This window comes from Squalius cephalus, assembly GCF_949319135.1.
Source record: "Squalius cephalus genome assembly, chromosome: 3".
In the NCBI taxonomy this organism is placed as follows: Eukaryota; Metazoa; Chordata; class Actinopteri; order Cypriniformes; family Leuciscidae; genus Squalius; species Squalius cephalus.
The window spans coordinates 59,031,305-59,050,980 of NC_137124.1; the positions used below are offsets into that span (position 1 = coordinate 59,031,305).

The window sequence follows — 19,676 nt, forward strand, 5'->3', positions numbered from 1 at the left end:
AGTCCTGACCACTGATTACACCCTCCCTGCGGAGAACAGATGGCATTGAGACTTAAGTACAATTTGATCAATAAATCAAAATAAAATCCGAGAACGTATAAGAGCTAATCTAGCTTGTGTTTTGGATGCTGCTTCATAGCATGAGATCCTGATGTCCTAGTTTCCTCAACTTGCCTAACCTAACCTAGACCAGTTTTACCAGCTTTATTCAGGGTGGTTAAGCTGGTCCATCAACATGCACCAAATCAGCATAAACCAGCATGGACCAGCAAGATAAGAGGAAGCCCCCCTGAAGTAGACCATGACTTTGTTTTGAAGGACATGTTCCTGAATCAGCATCCTTGTTGGTCAGTGGGGTCAAGGTTTGGCTGGTTAGTTTTGACAATTAGCCCATGTTAGTACAGTACATGCCATAATGAATCGTTCTGCCACTGGGAATGCTAATGGATAGCTTTCTCCGGGTATATCTATTGCTACAGCTTTAGGGATAGGAAACAACATTATTCTCTGATTTTAGGCATAGGTAATGATTAGGTTTAGGGTAGGGCTAGGACTATGTCTAGGACCTAGACATGGGACAAGGATGTGGGTCCAGGAACACGTCCTTCTTGGGTAAAACAGGGTAACCCCCCCTTGAACGTGTGTCTGGAAAACGATCTGTCAATCAACAGGTTTCCTTTCGCTCTGTTCATAAAGTGGTATAGTCAAGCTGAGCTGAGATATTCCTCTCTTACCACTTCCACAGCATTTAGCGTACGTCTTCCTCATAACAGAAGGATATGTGGATCTCTTTGGAACAGTGACAAGAGAACGTGTCTGTACACTCTTTAACACAACTGTACTGTGGTTATACACACACTAGTTTTGGTGACCCCGACATTCTTTCCCACACACACGTACATGCTGGATGTCTCTCTCACACACATACATATACAGAGTCTCAGGGCCCAGGGGTCTGTTCAGCTTGTGACTAAATACGCATTTATTGCCATCTGAATGTTTGTTTTCTCAAAACATATTTGCTCAGCTGAAGACGCCTGCTTAGGCTCACAGAGAGTGTGTTTGTGTGTTGCGTGCTCTCTCACCCTTATTGTACTCTGAGTTGTAAATAATTGAGAGATAAGTTCGGTGTGGAGAGCACATGATGCTGGCCGATTAGACAAGTTGACTTTCTAACTCTGTTTCTAACTCCAATACATAACGAGCTGCCTTTCAGTCTGCTACCTACAGTAAATAGGCAGCTGCCTTCTAAGGGGTGAAGTGGATCCCCGTAAGAGTAGAGGTTGGTGTTCGAGTAGAAGACCCTCCTCCTGAACCTCCTTCGCATCGGAAACGCACATATGATGTGGTCTAGGTAACAATACACTTCCCATACTAGTTCACACAGACTCCTACAAAGAGGAATATTGGGATAATGTCCGGTCAGATGGCAATGTCTCTTTTTTTACAATATGGGCTCCGGTCCAGAGGTCTATAGATGAGGTTTTGGGTGATGATGAGGGGAGATGGTGGGATGGCTGTGTTGAGGGATAGCGGACGGACGGGTCTTGAAGTACCGGCCAGGGGTCGAGGGCTGTAATCCTGCTGTTTTGATGAGAGGCCTCTGTTTGTGTGGACTCGGCAGCGGCCTGATGGGGAGCAGATGTGGGAAGGCAGGCGGTCGGGCACAGAGCCAGAGCAGCTGGGAGAAATTAAAAACAAGAGCATTCCTAGAGACTGGGGGAATTACAGAGGGTTGGATGGAGGGGAAAGGGGGGTGTGTGTAGTTACAGGGACAGGGAAAAGAAGCCATGTGAAATGATGAGACAGGGTTACCTTGAGGGGTTTTTATTGTGTTTGAGTGAAAGGTAGCACAGGACGAACTATAACGGCTAGAACAAGTGCCAGTGTGAGCAAGGAACCACGTCACACACACACACACGTGTACCTAGCTATTTAAATGAGGTCATACACTAGACTTCTTCTGTTGTTATGTAAGTCTTATTATTATGACTATAGAGTAACCTTAAAAGATCATTTTTGTCCAGTATATTTGCCTCTTTACTCTATTTAAAAACACAAAACAGTACTTTATTCATGATTTATTTTAACTTTGATGGTAACCCTGGGCATCCTCAAAGAGAAGTTTATACTTCTAACTAAGTATAGCTAAATACAACCCTCACACACACTAACTCTAAAAAGAGCAAATCACAGAAACCAGAATTCTGGCCCTGGATTTTTGTGTGTTTGGATCTTTATCTAAAAGCAATGTCTGCTGATCTCAAAAGACTCCCAAAAAGTGTTGGAATCACAAACAGGAGCACTTTTGTGGTGTTTTTTCCCCCCTTCAATCAGATTATAGCACAATAGCAGATGGACAGGGTTAGTTTTTGCTGGCCTATACGTGCGTTTTCCTCCAGACATCAAGCATATGGTCAGGGCGGAAGCCCGGAGAGACTGCTTTAACATCATTACAGAATCACAGCATTGAGGATCAAGTCACACATCTGTAGGAGGTCTGGTAAAAGCGTATTGCATTGTGAGCTAGATCTATTTGGCTTATTGATCTCACAGTGTGGCTCTTGTGCCTCATAAAGGTTTGATTGACTGTGTATGCACATGCTTTATTTTTAAAGCTGTGTATGCTAGTTCTTAATTGTTTCATTAAAATATCATCCCATGCTGGTCCCTCACACACCTTGCAATGACCAGCAATAGCTTTGTGTGAGTTATTCACTCTCTCTGTCTCTCTTACTATCTCCTAGAAGCCCCACTGTAACCAGTAATTGTATCCCTTACAACTCATCTTTGATCAACAAAATAACATATGTAAAGGTTTTTTTTTTTTCATTGAAAAATGAATATGCAAATGAGCCCCGCCTCCACTCACTCAGCTCAGAGATCCACTGGTTGACGATCACACGTTGATCTGATTGGATACAAGGTAGTTTGTGACGTCAGAAACACCAGCGATTTCAAAGCGTGTTTTTGAGACTGTCTTTGGTTCACTGCAGTTTTAAGGAGGAAATACTCAGCAATGCTGTCGACTTATGAATTTACACATGGTTTGTCTTAAAGCAGATTAAAAACACCACATAGACATATAAACAACATTAAAAACATGATTTTCACCACAGGGAGACTTAAAGGCTGTTTTAGAGATACAGTATTAAAACGTGATTTTTATAGGTGGGCATATACTGTATACTTTTACCAATAATGAAGCGGTCATTCTGTTCGGTTAGCAATGTCTCTCTTCGTATCTTATCTAAGTAATTCTTTGTTTGGGCTTTATGGAAGCACAGATGGTCAGAGAAGGGGCTCATACATGGACTTTCTAATGTATTAAAAGTGAAATCCAGTGCCGTGTGTGTGTGTGTGTGTGTGTGTGTCCTACTGTGTCCTTTAGCTGGTCAGATTAATCAGATATCTGTAATCCCACAACAGGCAGAGCAGGGCCGACTTGCCTCTCTCACCTTGTGTCCGCGTATATCCGACAGCGCCTCGTTCTCTTTCCCAGTCCTCCTGTGGGAGTTCACGCCAATGCTTCAGGCCATGGCAACTTCCAGAATCCCTTGGGAATGCATGCGGGAATTACCATGTGTTGCTCCCCTAAGAGTACATTAAAAGAAGTGATTATGGCCTGTTGTTGTGTCAGGAAACGTTAAAGCAGAAGCCCTGGGAGTGAATGGATTTTATTAATATTTTTAAGTTTAAATCATTTCAGATCGTGCATATGGCTCCTGTTGAATACTAACATCCGTGTGTCCTCAGGTTATGTTGACTGATGTGTGTCAGTGTGACTGTTCTTTGTTTAATGTCCCCACTGAGACCGAAAGCTGTTGGGCCGAGTGACAGATGGACGGCCAGGGCTTGTGGCTTTAGCGAGATCTCTCTCTACCTGTCTACATTTGGCAATGACAGAGACAGCGATGCACAGAGCAGTGCACTATTAACCCTAGTGCATATTCTGGCCAGTGCGACATTAGTCCTAATACCTTGTTATGTTTATTGCCCTGGGGCAGCACAAGTCGCTCTTTCTCTTAACACATTTCCTTTATTTTATGGGTAACACTTTAGACAGCTGTGACATTCTTTGGTTAATAGTGTTCAGTGCTCGTCTGTGCTCAACTTTTGCCATTGCGTTAGAATTGGTCACTATTGTCGCATGCAAAAACCAAATTGCGGCGCCGTGTGTGTAAACGTGCAGATTAAGGGCCGGTAATATTATAATAAGATCCTCTTCCTATGTCAGAATGGGAGCGAAATCAGATCGGCTTTTTCTTTACATGCTTGCAGAGAAAGTCTCACCCAAACAAAGTTACTTTTCACGTTTTTCTGAGTTGGTAGATGCACCCGATTATAGCACTTAAACATGGAAAAAGTCTGATTTTCATGATATGTTCCCTTTTAAATTCATTGAAAATCTTTGGGATGTGCATTGTCAAAACATAAAATGAAGCACATCTTGATGATTTTCATGATATGTCCGCTTTAAACCACAGAAACATGAGAAACGTTGTCTCCTCAGGACCCTCAGCACGTCTCGTACCCCGTCACCCTATTGCAGCTGTCATCCCTCAAAGGTCGAGCACCAATTATCTGGCTGTTAGTAGTTTGGCTGTGACCCTGTACGTTTAGTTATTTTTGCACATGACATGTCGATGGGGGCTTTCTCCGAACATGGCCTGGGCTGGTGGCCCCCGCACACGGTCAGGGTGTTGTGCTGTGTTTCGGGAGGTCTATCTGACTGAAGGTGACAGTGGAGAGAAATGAGGGCAACTGATCCACAGTGAGTGACAGCACTGAGACAAGAGGCGCCTGCTGCTCAACACATGCTCGGTGGAACATGCACACGTTTAATGTTTACCTTTGTGCGTTTACTGTAGCTAATCTATGTTTAAAAAGAAATGCCACTTTTCTGGGGGCATGCATCATTATAATTGGACATGCAAAAAAAAAAAAGTTATATCCTAAAGTACTCAGTAAAGTATGGAAGCTTGTTTCCGCCACAGAATAAAACATTTTAAAAGATAATTGCAACTTTTTATCTCACAATTGCGAATTTACATCTCACAATTTTGACTTTATTTCTAAGATTTATGAGATATAAAGTCGCAATTGCGTGTTATAAAGTCATTTGCGAGAAATAAACTCGCAATTCTGATATTTTTTCTCGCAATATCATGCAGTTCTGACTTCAAAACACGCCATTGCGAGTTTATATCTCGCAATTCGGACATCTTTTTTCAGATTTGTGAGATATTAACTCGTAACTGCGAGTTAAGTCCAATGCTAAGTCCAATTTTCTCAGAATTGCGAGTTTATATCTCACAATTCTGACTTATAACACGCAATTGCGACTTTATATCAAGCAATTCTGACTTATAACACGCAATTGCGACTTTATATCAAGCAATTCTGACTTATAACACGCAATTGCGACTTTATATCACGCAATTCTGACTTATAACACGCAATTGCGACTTTATATGACGCAATTCTGAAAAAAGTCAGAATTGCGAGATATAAACTCGCAATTGTGAGGAAAAAAAAGTCAGAATTGTGAGATAAAAAGTCGTGAAAAACTCTTTTTTATTTTTCGTTCTGTTGTCGGAAACAAGCTTCCATAGTAAATGCCATGGGATTTGAGTTTTGGCAATTATAATTGATGAGAAAGGAATTACACACAAAATAATTTGATTTGCACAAACTGAATATTGTCATTAGCATATCAAATGTTCAACAAAGCAAAGATGTAAAATCATACAATAACAAAACAATCACGTAGACTAGATGGATCATTACACAACACACCGTAATTATAAAGTCCACCCCAAAAACAAAATTCCACATGCAAAATTTATACACATTTATCAGATCTTATGGACTAAATGAGCATTGAAGTTTGTGGCATAGAAGCGTCCCTCTTGGCGACAGACGATAGTAACGAGTAGCAAATGTGAGCTGTCACCAATGATGTTGTATGCTAATCTCAGTACCATTTGACACACACACACACACACACACATTAACATCTGCAGTGATATACACATCACATGCTTAAATCTCATGATGATAAAAGTTTGTTCACATGTCTTTTCACACTGCCCAAACAAACACCAACAGGGTTGAAACACTGATCCAACAAAAACACTGTTGGGATTTGGAGTTTGCTGGAATTTGTTGGGACACCGAACCATGAACTCTGATAGAAACTCTATTTCCATCCCATAACTGTCGACAATGAGTGTGTTCCTTCAGGACAGAACTGGGAGATCAGCATATGACACCACAGTTAGGTCTCTGAGTAGATAAAGGGATTGTCACGTGACCAATACGGGCCAATACAAAAGTGAGGAAGACTTGCCATGTTTGGTCCCACAGTGGAGCAGAGATGAGGGTCGGTGTGAAGCGTTCAGTCTCGGTGATGGACAGCAGCAGATCCAGTTGCACTTGTGACTGGCTGTCAAGTGCCTGTCCGTCCGATAGACAAGAGTGGACAACAGGCGGAGGAGCAGGACATTGATGGGGATGTCAGGGTGATGGGGGGGATTGGGGGGTCTGGGTTATAGAGGAGTCCCGTCAGCAGCAGCTGAGTAGGAGAACAGGTGTGACTGGAAGTTTTCAACAGCGGTGACATTTACCCTCAGCCTCGCTCTGCCAAAGCCACGCTTTATCTCCATCAGCGGAGACTGGACAGATTTACTGCTATGAAATATTATGAGTCACTAGAGTCTGAAAACAGAATGCCACACGCATGATGATCCAGCACCGTGAACAAGACACAACATATGTGTCAAACATGATACTGTCTGAACAAGTGCCATGCAGCTTTTATGTGTCCATGTATTGGTCAGAGCTGTGGCCAGATGCTTAGCAGACGTCCTTCAGACACAGGCCATGGCACTCTACTGGGAGATATGGGCTTTTCAGAATTACATGATATAAAGTCGCAATTGTTATAAAGTCAGAATTGCGTGATGTAAAGTCACAATTGTGTGTTATAAAGTCAGAATTGTGTGATATAAAGCAAGAATTGCGTGATATAAAGTTGCAATTGTGTTATAAAGTAAGAATTGCGTGATATAAAGTTGCAATTGTGTTATAAAGTAAGAATTGCGTGATATAAAGTCGCAATTGTTATAAAGTCAGAATTGCGTGATGTAAAGTCACAATTGTGTGTTATAAAGTCTGAATTGCGTGATATAAAGCAAGAATTGCGTGATATAAAGTTGCAATTGTGTTATAAAGTCAGAATTGCGTGATGTAAAATCGCAATTGTGTGTTATAAAGTAAGAATTGCGTGATATAAAGCAAGAATTGCGTGATATAAAGTTGCAATTGTGTTATAAAGTCAGAATTGCGTGATGTAAAATCGCAATTGTGTGTTATAAAGTAAGAATTGCGTGATATAAAGCAAGACTTGCGTGATATAAAGTTGCAATTGTGTTATAAAGTAAGAATTGCGTGATATAAAGCAAGAATTGCGTGATATAAAGTAAGAATTGCGTGATATAAAGTTGCAATTGTGTTATAAAGTAAGAATTGCGTGATATAAAGTCGCAATTGTGCTATAAATTATGAATTGCGTGATATAAAGTTAGAATTGCGAGATATAAAGTCGCAATTGTGTGTTATAAAGTAAGAATTGTGTGATATAAAGCAAGAATTGCGTGATATAAAGTTGCAATTGTGTGTTATAAAGTAAGAATTGCGTGATATAAAGTCGCAATTGTGTTATAAATTAAGAATTGCGTGATATAAAGTCAGAATTGCGTGATATAAAGTCGCAATTGTGTGTTATAAAGTAAGAATTGTGTGATATAAAGTCAGAATTGCGTGATATAAAGTCGCAATTGTGTTATTAAGTCAGAATTGCGTGATATAAAGTCACAATTGTTATTAAGTCAGAATTGCGTGATATAAAGTCGCAATTGTGAGATATTAACTCGAAATTGTGATAAATAAACTCGCAATTCTGACTTTATAACACAATTGCGACTTTATATCATGTAATTCTGACTTTATAACACAATTGCGACTTTATAACACAATTGCGACTTTATATAACGCAATTCTGAGAAATAAAGAATTGCAACAAGATGTAAACTCGCAATCGTGAGATAAAAAGTCGCAATTATCTTTTAAAATGTTTTATTCTGTGGCGGAAACAAGCTTCCATAGATAACCGATTTATTGGTTGATAAATCTAAATGCAAGTTCTCATCATCAATCTGACTACTTTTGTGAACGTATAAAATGGCACAGTTCTAACAGAATAAAACTGTTTTGTGTGATCTGTAGGTAGCAGCGGACAGAAGGCTGGAACGATGCCAGATTCACCTGCTGATGTCAAAACCCAGCCCAGGTCGACTCCGCCCACAATGCCTCCGCCACCCCCCGCTGTCAGCCAGGCAGCCAATCGCAGTGCTTCGTTCACACCCACAACAAGTAAGTGATCCTACGACAAACATGCGTAGATTTGTGTTGTGAACTTGCTGCATTCATCACACCCTAGAAAACCAGGTCTAGACTGGCAATTCATAATGCAATGCAAATATGTGTTACAAGCAATGTTTTTAGTTACCGGCCATTCAAAACTTCTACTAGCCAAAAAAGCAGATTAACTACCTCACATATATATATATATATATATATATATAAGTCTCAACAAGTGTTGCTATAGCACAGAATGCCCTTGTAACATGAGTAAGTGTGTTTGCGAGTGTTTGTGTATGGTAGGTTGAGCCATTGTCTAGGAGTGTGAGTGCTTAGGATAGACAGCAAGAGATTTGTTTACTGCATAGGGGGGATTCGCATTCGCGGGCAGCATCAGATCTCGCTACCCTATATAGCAATGACGGGCCTTGTTGTTTCACCTGTTGCATGGGTCGTAGCGTAGCCTGCTTGCCACTCTAAAACCAGAACACAAGTGTGGGAGTCACATGGTAAACCCACATGTGTCCGGCCTGGAATGGCGAGATAAAAAGGGGCACAAGCGAAATGAAAGACCCTGTGTTCTGCAACATGAAGCCATGCACACACTCATAGACCCAGCAGTGTGAACATGCCTCCCAACTTGGACCCTCCAAGCTGTGTTTGCACAATCATATGCTTCCCAATGTCCCAGAGGATTAAGGCCTAAGCCCTGTCCACGACTCGAGTAATGTCTGTTTATCTGTGGGCATGGCTTCAGGGAACAGGTAACACAAAAATGAAACAGAAGGGAAGGCATTCGATAGTCAGAAGAAAGGGGAAAGAGTGGAGGGAAGAGATGCAAACGTGTGGACCTGGACTCTGAAAGCTGCAAATCTGCTCTCGGCTGGTGGACATGTGCGCTAGCCAGATTTAGCTACACACCTGCTGTCGGAATAAAAGTAACCCAGTCCAGGGGGCTATTTTTGGGACCTCTTTAACACGTTCCCCTTATAGTTGTGTCTTAGTGAGTGAGTGGGTGAGCAGTGGGAAGCAATACACTGGCATGTGTGTGTGTTGTGGAGAGAGATAGTGCGCTGAGACGATGGCAGTGTGTAGAGAATGAAGCGAAGAGTACAGAGCAACGTTTTTCGTTACTGTCGAAGCGTATCTGTGGTCTCAGTGTGTTCTTTGGCTGTTCTCGGGATGCATGTGCCGTCTGGAGATTCCTGGAGGGGGGTTCCCGGGACTGAAATGGATAAAAAAGAGAGCAAAGGAGCCTGGCGTGACTTGAACAATGCTAATGCGAACAGTGGATCTCTCTCCTCAGTGCTGAACGGGAGCAGTCACTCGCCGACTACGCTAAACGGAGCTCCTTCGACTCCCAATGGCTTCAGCAACGGACCGGCCACCTCTTCTACTGCTTCTCTTCCAACCCAGCAACTCCCTCCTGCGTGTGGAGCCCGACAACTCTGCAAGCTCAAGCGCTTTCTCACCACACTACAGCAGTTCGGCAACGACATCTCGCCCGAGATTGGAGAGCGCGTACGCAGCCTTGTGCTCGGGCTAGTGGTGAGTGTCTGGCGTCTTTATCCTTTAACTCTCATCCTTCCCTCGCGTTCTGTAACAAATCCTTCCCTCGCGTTCTTTAACAAATCCTTCCCTCGCGGGTCAAAATGACCCGAAGCCCTACAATTATACCTAATTTTTAATGCATTTTTTTTTATTTACCTTTTAAATTACTAGATTTGATCAATAAATAATATATAAAGTGTAATTTAAGCACATTGCTCACATTTCCTTCAACTTAAATTCAAAATAACTCACAATTTCATGCATAACCCTTTTAATTCAGCTCTAAATATCTTACACTGTGTGTCTTTGCCGACCTCTTGTGGAAAACAAATAATATAACATGATGTTTCATAACTCTTGCCACTAGATGGCCTTATTGCTCTATATGGAGCAAATGAGCTGTTCCTCTGGGTCCTAAAGTCATTTCTCTTCAGTATGCATTCAGATACACATGTAGACATTATACAATAATTTTTTGGTCAGGTTTTAGCATTTTTAGTTTGAGTTTTGAGCATTTTTATGTTTTTCTATGTGTACTGAAGCATTCCTCGCACTCCATTCATTCCTAAAGGGGTCAAATTGACCCGCGAGGGAAGGATTTGTTACTTTTTTAAATTTCAACCCCAAAACTCCTCAAATCCATTAATTTTTTTTGTGTGTGTGTACGTGTATTCGTGGTTCAAGTGCAACAAAAGTCAATTCCGGGTCAAAATGACCCGAGGGAAGATTGAGGTTAACTGTAGCCGCGTTTCCATTACCCTTCAAATTGTGCAAATTGAAACTGCGAATTGAAAATACGCCCAATGGAAACACGTAAATTTTGCAACAACTCCCATTTATCGCAAAAAAGTTTTTCCGCTCGCATGAGGGGGTTTTTCAGGCAATTTGAAAAAAGAAATATTTCGCAAATCTGCAATGGAAACAGTTTTTGTGCATTTACAGTCACCTGACGTAGATGACGCGGTGTGTTTGGACAGAATACGAGACAGAGTTCTTTATTAAATTCATATAAGACGAAAGAATTACAGGAATAATGGATTCTAAACCTCAAATAAACGCCACAATCAAGAACTCAAAGCAGATCTGAGGGAGAAACACCCAGAAACTCCTCATATGTGCCGCTCACAAGTATAATAAGGGTCGTTCCTTACCATTAATGCTTGGAAAACACACACACATCTCCTTCGATTAATAATAATGGCCAGTGCAGTGGCTGGGATATAGTACATAAACCTCATGGTTTTTGGAATGATTTTACTCATCGCGAGAGGAAAAATTAAGTTTTAATCGCATAACATCGGTTAATGGAAACGACGTCATTTCGCAATAGTTTTTTGTCGATATTTAGAAAAAATCTCAAAAGTTTTGCGCAAATCTGTAATGGAAACGCACCTTGTGTGTGTGCCGTCTCCAGTTCTTTTCTCTACTAAGTGTTAAATGTATTGCCCTTTCTGTCTCATCAGAACTCAACTCTAACCATTGAAGAGTTCCACTCCAAACTTCAGGAAGCCACAAACTTTCCCCTGCGTCCCTTTGTCATTCCATTTCTCAAGGTAAGAACGGGCACAAAACATTCATCTCATACAGACACAGTTCTTCACTTACAGCAATCTTGAATAGCCAGAATTTTGACTATTGATGAAGTTCCACACTGTAGTACGGAAAGGGCCGTCTGACTTACTATAAAGCGGAGCAGGTTAAATCATATATAACTCTGAAGAAGTGTGCTAAAGGATATCTTGTTTATCCAGCTATCCAAAGTTTATCAAAGAGTTCTTCCTTGGAGGTGCTCATTGTTGCATCCAGGGAACGTTGTTTCCCGGCAGATCTGAACATATTTCGGTAACACTTTATTTTGATGGTCCATTTTGAACATTCTGTTTACTACAAGTAACTTTGCAACTACATGTCAACTAAGGCCTCGTTTACACTGTCAGTGAAATGTGACCCAATTCCGATTTTTTTCTCATAAGTGACAGATAGGATGTGTTCTATGACCGTGTAAACAGGAAAAAAACGCATGCATTCGGATATTTCGAGATCGGTTTCAGGCCTCGTTCATATGTGGAAATAAATCGGATATGTGCCAATGCGACAGTGTAAACCGGCAGATCGGATTTTCTGAGGCATTAGGCGACGTCTCCTCAATTTAATGACGAGAGAAACCCCGATGTGCATTTGCAAAGGGACGGATGACCCGACAAAACGTTGTGTCGCCGTAGGAGAGGAATGTGGACAAACGTTGACACAACATATTGTTGTACACAACAACATTTCGGACCCACTGCTCCTCGTTAAAGCCAATATTTAAACACAATCTGCTCCCGCCAGTCCTGAGATCTCTCTCACACACAATAACTGAAGCTTATGTGCAATGATGCCACTTTTCGTCCTCCTTCGCCTCAAAATCATGGTGATGTTTGGCGAACTTCGCATATATCGCAGAGCTAGCATCAAGCATATTTTGCATCCGCCCATCTGTGCAAGAGAGTTTAACCCTTTAAGCATGCGCGATGTTTCAGATAGTATGGCAAGTGTAAACACATGAATCGGAGATGGGTCACAGTTGAAAGAACGTGTAAACGGACGGTCAAAAAAATCAGATAAAGGCAACAAATCAGAATTGGGCATCAAGACCTGCAGTGTAAACGAGGTAACCTAACGCTCATTAGAGTATTAGTGGAATATCTGCTTAATATCTGCAAACTCTTTATTGTGGTGCTCCTACAACAGACACTCTACTGACTATAAGTAACTTTGCTAATCCTACAAGTCTACTAATACTCTACTAATACTCTAATGAGAGTTAGTAGACATGTAGGTGCTACTTATGTTACTTGTAGACAACAGAATGTGTTAAAGGGACCATCAAAATAAAAACTTGTGCACCCTGACTCTTGTAAAGTGCATTAAACCAGCCAATCAAGTTCCATTTTGAGAGCTTTTTCAATTTGTTTTTGTGCACTATGAATCAGAGTGTGGGTGTGCCGTCTGAATCTGAGAGTATTCCTCCCGAGTTCTTAAAGTCTTTCTGTATCTGTACGAGGAGCTCTTCCTTATGGTGCACCATATGGGACGGGGTGGAGACAGGCGAAGTGACAAACAAAGTGAAGGTAGATGGATGGCGGCCAGCATCGAAACACACACATGAACAGACTCAGTGTTTCCCGAACCCCCGGATGCACGGATTTCTGTGTGTGTAGATGAGTGAAGTTCATTTGATAAAGCATCCGAAACCCCTTCCAAATCCAAATCCCCCTCCCTTGGTCTGTGCTGATCTAGTGCTCCATATGGCCATCATTTGTGATTCATTAAAATTGGCACACTTGTGTTTACCCAGAGTGGAGAGGAGTGGTGTGGGCCAAAGAAGATTTTCTGGCAGATGTTGCATCGGGTTGCAGCTTTCCGTTGCTCTGCCGCTGTTGTCTTTACGCTGATCCCTTTCTGTCCTCAGACATCACACAGATCCAGGGCTCAATACACACATACTCATTCTGATGCCTCCTCAAATGACCTTGCATCGATGCACAAAAGTACATAATGGGAATATTAAATTAAATCACTAAAAATGTTGATTGCACACAAAAAAATAGCAATTCAAATTCTAGTTTTGCAAATCTCTGTGTCTGACAAACATGCAACCTATTCAAGTCAAGTTTATTATTGTCATGTGTACAAGTTACCAAGTGCAATGAAAAACTACTCCACTGGCTATACACTGATCAAATACAATAACACTTTTATATAAACAAAATAAATATACATATTATACAGTCAAACCAAAGTTTATTCAGACTTATTTCTCACATTATCACAGTTTATTCACTCTAGTTTAGAAAATGGTAGTAAAATATAACAAGAATCAGTGGATATTTGACTGGTTTTGTCCGTCCTTCTGTTAGACTGTCTCACACATGAATTATGTTGAATATCTGTCAGATGTTAAATTTAACTACACAATTAGATAATACCAGTTTAGCTCAACCAATCACCAAGCAATGCTTCATTTTGTTCAGTCTGTGTGTAAAAAGAGCATTAGCAATTAAAGAAAAAACACTTCAGCAAAACATGATCAGCTCAAAGTGTCTGAATCATTTTTGCTCCCAAATTATTATAAATTTGACCGGTAATTTGGGTTATGTGCTGAAATAATGTTCGGTAACACTTTACTTAAAGCCCTTATGTATAATGCATTATAAAAGTATTTTTAATGCAGTAATTATGCCTTGTAATGCACCTTATTATGCATTGTATGGTCTCATGAATAATTGCAAGCACAGTTATAATACACTATAACTCATTGAACACACCTTTAGAAAGTATAACGCGTTAAAACACGTGACAAACAACCAATTTCAGATTCTGCAAATATTATAATGCATTTTAACTATGGTTACAATTATTTATAAAAAGATATAACGTATTATAAGTGTACATTATAAATACCTTGATAAGTAAACAAAACAAAATCTCACCGCATATGCATCGCCTATAACTGGTGTATATAGTTAATATGTCCATTGACCACAGAAAGGAACAAGAAAATGTTTGGTCTGGAGTTGCACCCCCCCCCCCCCCCCCCCCAGTCTTCCACGATGCATTTGCGCATGTTAGTGAGATATAGACTACACAAGACATCTCTCATAGTGTGAGTGTTTTATTCAAAGCAGAGCCCTGTGTACATGGCACCCGGCACATTTCTCACACACTGCTGTCGGAGTGTTGATGTTACACATCTGTATCATCAGCCAGCTGTGTAGTGTTACACTGACAGCCAAAGAGAAAAACACAACAAGAACGAGGGAGAGCTCTCCTACGGCAGGCACACACACACACACACACGGTGGGCCACAGAAAGAGTCTGTTTCATCTCACACTCGCTCGTTCTTTCACCACAAACCATGTTGAAAGCCCAACATAGCTTTAGATGACCCCATCTTCTTAACTAGCCTATCCTGCAAGACTTCTGCGGTTAACTAGCTTTACCAGAAACACTAAAATTATAGATCAACCATCTTACTATTAAATGTAAATAATTTAAATATATAAGAAATATATTACATTGTATACAATATATTACACATTCTCTGATCACATATACAGTACATCTCTATATTATGAAGTGTGTTACTGAATATCAAATTACATACATTATGATATATTAGTAAATATACTGTCACATATTTTTTTTAATATATGAAAAGCGGCAATTCCTTATGTATTATTCAATATATTGTAACAATATATTATTCAGTATGTTTTCAAATGTACTGTCAAACCGTTTAATTTATTGATCATTCATATATAGGGAAATATATTTTCTTTTCACAAGGGTATCCTGCAAGACTTCTTTGGTTAAATAGCTTTACCAGAAAAACTACAGTTATACAGTAGTTAATTAGATTAACCATCTTACTATTAAATCAACCAGTATCAAACCAGCATAACCCAAAGATTGTCCCCACTAGAGATCTTAACTTGCTTAACCAACAAGTCTTACTTTATTAACTCTTTCCCCGCCATTAATGGAATTTTCTGGTTTTCCGTGTTTCCACTGTTATACGGTAGGGGGCGCTATTACGCATCTTCTGAAAGAGTACTGAATCTCCTGATTCACACAGCGCGTTGATCCCGAGAAATTGCCGTAAAATTGCGAGAGTGCCTTCTGTGTGAACGCACACACGTCCCGGGATGGGGACCTAGTAACTAGGGTTGGGAATCGTAAGACATTTTCCGGTTCCGCCAAACGATTCCGGTTTCGGTTCCGGTTCCCATTCAATACAAATTATTAAAACAACTAATAAAAAATAAAAAATAGTAGGCTAGTAAGGGGAAAATGTACAATCCTTTTTGTGTTTATTTCTTATATTTGTCAAATGAGTTTAACAGACTGGTAATGTCAACAGATTCAACATATTATTTAGCAATTTTTGACGTTGAAAAGAAGTCATAATCGAAAAAAAGTTGTGATTTGACCACGAAACATGTACATAAACAACAAAGTTTGAACATCAACATCTAATGCCTGATCAGCCGCCATGTTGCTCGATGCAAACACTTGCGCAATTGTACCACAACATGTTTTCGACGCATACGTTACACGTCACGTGTCTTTACGGGATCTTTACGGGATGTGTGTGAACGGGATGTGTGTGATGAAATGAAATGAAGATTTGTGTTGGTGCAAACTAGAAATGCTTTCCCTTTTCTCACCCACATTTGCGTTGTCTTTGTGTCCGGCAGGCGAACTTGCCGCTCCTGCAGAGAGAGCTTCTTCACTGCGCTCGGATGGCGAAGCAAACCCCGGCACAGTATCTGGCCCAACATGAGCAACTTCTGCTGGACGCCAACGCCAGCTCTCCGCTCGACTCCTCCGAGATCATGCTGGAGCTCAACGAGCACGGCAAGAGACGGACCCCGGACAGGTACACACACTCGTCTTTCTGTGTACCATTTTCATAACAAATACCTCCAGTCATAAATACCTGCAAAGTCAAGCAAAAGGCAAAGAAATGCAGACAGCTACGGTGAATGTCAACACAACCTTGCCCTGGGTATCCTTCTTCATGTCTGGGTTTGAAACGCACACACACTCAGCGTAACGAGCGGAGGGTGTGTAAAGGTTAGGCCACACAGAACGAGGCCGTGAGGAGGAGAGAGAGTATGAGATGCTCTAACATCACACAAAAGCACATGCATAGCAACTGGAGCCGCGTTTCCATTACCGATTTGCGCAAATATATTGCGATATTTTATTATCATGGCGACGGATGTTAGTAAGTTTACGTGAATCTCAGCCGCCGCACTAGCTATTGTTATTAATGGAAGGAGACGTAGGCGTGTTATTCAATCATTAATGGCAAGAAAAGCCCCTTATACTCGTGAGCGGCTCATATGAGGTGTTTCTGGGTGTTTCTCCCTCATTTCTGCTTCAAGATCTTGATGAATTGTGGCATTTCTTTGTTTAGAATCCAGTATTCCTGTAATTCTTTTGTCTTTTATGAGTTTAATAAAGAACTCTGTCTCGTCTTCCGTCCAAACACACACACGTTTAAAGAATGAGTGTTAAAAAACTGTAATGGAAACACGGATAGTGATGGTTCTCTCCACCAGGGTTCGTACAAGGTGCTTTAAGTTCTTGATTTTGACTTTTTGAAATTGAAGTCCTGGAAAACCCTTGAAAACAGACAGATTAATGAAGAAGAACTTGGAAAGTGCTTGAATTATTGAAAGACAATATATGGGAAATTTTTGTTTTATTGATAAAACAATCTTTTCACACACAATTAACGCTGCAGTCCGTCTGATATTGATATAGAGGCATTTCGCATGGCAGTGTGATATTGCTCATAAATATTCAAGTATATGATACAACTTTCATTCTTCAGCTCAATCATATATGTGACCCTGGACCACAAAACCAGTCACGCGGAGCAATTTTATGAAATTGAGATTTACACATCATTTGAATGCTGAATAAATAATCTTTCCATTGATGTATGGTTTGTTATGATAGGACAATATTTGGTCGAGATACAACTATTGAAAATCTGGAATCTGAGGAGGCAAAAAAATCTAAATATTGAGAAAATCTCCTTTAAAGTTGTTCATTTATGTTGGCGATTGTGCAGCATTCACTTACAAAAATACATGTTTTATACATTTATGGTTGGAAATTTACAAAATATCTTCATGGAACATGATCTTTACTTAATATCCTCATGATTTTTGGCATAAAAGAAAAATCTATCATTTTGACCCATATAATGTATTGTTGGCTATTGCCACAAATATACCCGTGCGACATGTGACTGGATTTGTGATCACATATGAGAGAAAAAATCAGTTTGAATAAGGAAAGCGATATCTTTGTCATCGTATCCTTTCAATGGTTAAAGTTACCAGTCATTGCATCTGCCGCACTTTATTTGTACCATTTTGTTTTATTAGTTTATTTTTATTTCTCTATTTACCTTTTTTTTTAGATTTTAAAAGACAATAAAGAAAGATATTGTTTGATAAATGAGTGTAAAAAAAGAAAGAAAAGTACAGTAGTGCTTGAAAAGTCCTTGAATTAGATTTTACAGCGTCGCACAGAACGGTGAGAAATCGAGTGCTTTAGACAATCAAAATATAAACTGAGGGATTTGAAGCGCCGATATTCCCGTTTGTGTTTCTGTTTTTCTTCTACTCTCTCATCCGCACCGTCTCCTGTTAGTTCCCTGGTAGATGCCCATATGCCAGCGATGTGTCCAGATGGTGATCTTGCTGAACCCCTGCTTGAACTGATCCGGGGGGAGGGAGGGATGAATAAAGAGAGAGAGAGAGAGAGAGAGAGAGAGAGAGAGAGAGAGAGAGGCAATCCCCTACTGTAATCCATACACCTCCATCTCAGAAAACCCTAAGCTCACCACATCTCGACAGGAGCCCGAGCTGTTGCTTTAATTTGTGGGATATCTGGCCACAACTGCAGAAATGCTGACGTTTTTGGTTGCTTGCGGAGGCGGGCATGATGGGGTGTCCTGTATATATATATATATGCAGTCAGAGTCAACGAGTCTGTTTTCAGTATAAATATCAAAAAATTCTTAATTCATGATGGATTAATCAAAGTAGTAAAATGCTATAAAATATTATGTCTTGTTTTCTGAAAAAATAAATAAATAAATCAAAATTAAGTGAGTTTTTGCTTAAAAAAAGCTAAATGATCTGCCAATGGGGTCAGAAAAATAATCTTAGTTCAAACAGAAACTAGATTATTTGTCTAACCCCATTGGCAGAAAACAAGACATAATATCTAATGACATTTTGATCATCTACTAAATGCATCTTGATTTAAGATTTTTTGATATTTGGACTGGAAACAAGACAAAAATACTGAGTAAGAAAAGCATTTTTTGCAGTTCAACTGGACTCTACTCTCAAGTGCAAGAAGAAAACAAGCTCCACACACACACACACACACACACACACACACACACACACACACACACATGTGTTTCATGCACTCAGCTAAACAGATTATTATCAACACTACAGCGCAGGCCAGATGGATCCCAAACGCCAGTGTCACTGAACATCTGCCAAAGGGAGCAGCTCTCACAGTTCAGGAGAGAGAGAGAGAGAGAGAGAGACGGGTGAGAACGGGAAAGATTAAGAGGTTGGGATTTAACTCCGCTTCGTGGTATATGAAGGCTTGAGTCCACATATGGCTCACAGCTGGCCTCAACATTTGGACACAAGAGTAAAGAAGAGGTTAGACTGCAAGAATGTAAAACTATCAATGGCATTTTATCCTCTTGGAGACACTCACTACCAGTCAAAAGTGTGGGATTGGGAAGACTGGTTTTTAAAAGAAGTCTCTTCTGCTCACCAAGGCTGCATTAAAAATTAAAAAACAGTAATATTGTTAAATATTATGACAATTTAAAATAACTGTTTTCTATTAGAATATATATTAAAATGTAATATATTCCTGTGATCAAAGCTGAATGTTCAGCATCATTACTCCAGTCTTCAGTGTCACATGATCCTTCAGAAATCACTCTAATATGATGATTTGATGCTCAAGAAACATTTATGATTATTATCAGTGTTGAAAACAGTTTTTTACATTTTTATTTCAGGATTCTTTGATGAATTGAAAGTTCAAAAGAACAGCATTTCTCTGAAATATAATTGTTTGTAACATTATAAATGTC

The 19,676-nt window shown here is 40.1% G+C and overlaps 1 protein-coding gene across 9 annotated transcripts in view; it reads left to right on the forward strand.

Annotated features, from left to right (window-relative positions):
• The window catches only part of cbfa2t3 (CBFA2/RUNX1 partner transcriptional co-repressor 3), a 77,529-nt gene that overhangs the window by 30,314 nt on the left and 27,539 nt on the right, over nucleotides 1-19,676 (forward strand). For all 9 annotated transcript variants that reach the window (XM_079864993.1, XM_079864996.1, XM_079864992.1 and 6 more), the window contains exons 2-5: nucleotides 8,290-8,436; nucleotides 9,731-9,972; nucleotides 11,439-11,528; nucleotides 16,219-16,400. In XM_079864993.1, the coding sequence (XP_079721119.1) occupies nucleotides 8,290-8,436; nucleotides 9,731-9,972; nucleotides 11,439-11,528; nucleotides 16,219-16,400 (661 nt within the window). The remainder of the gene's footprint in view (nucleotides 1-8,289; nucleotides 8,437-9,730; nucleotides 9,973-11,438; nucleotides 11,529-16,218; nucleotides 16,401-19,676) is intronic.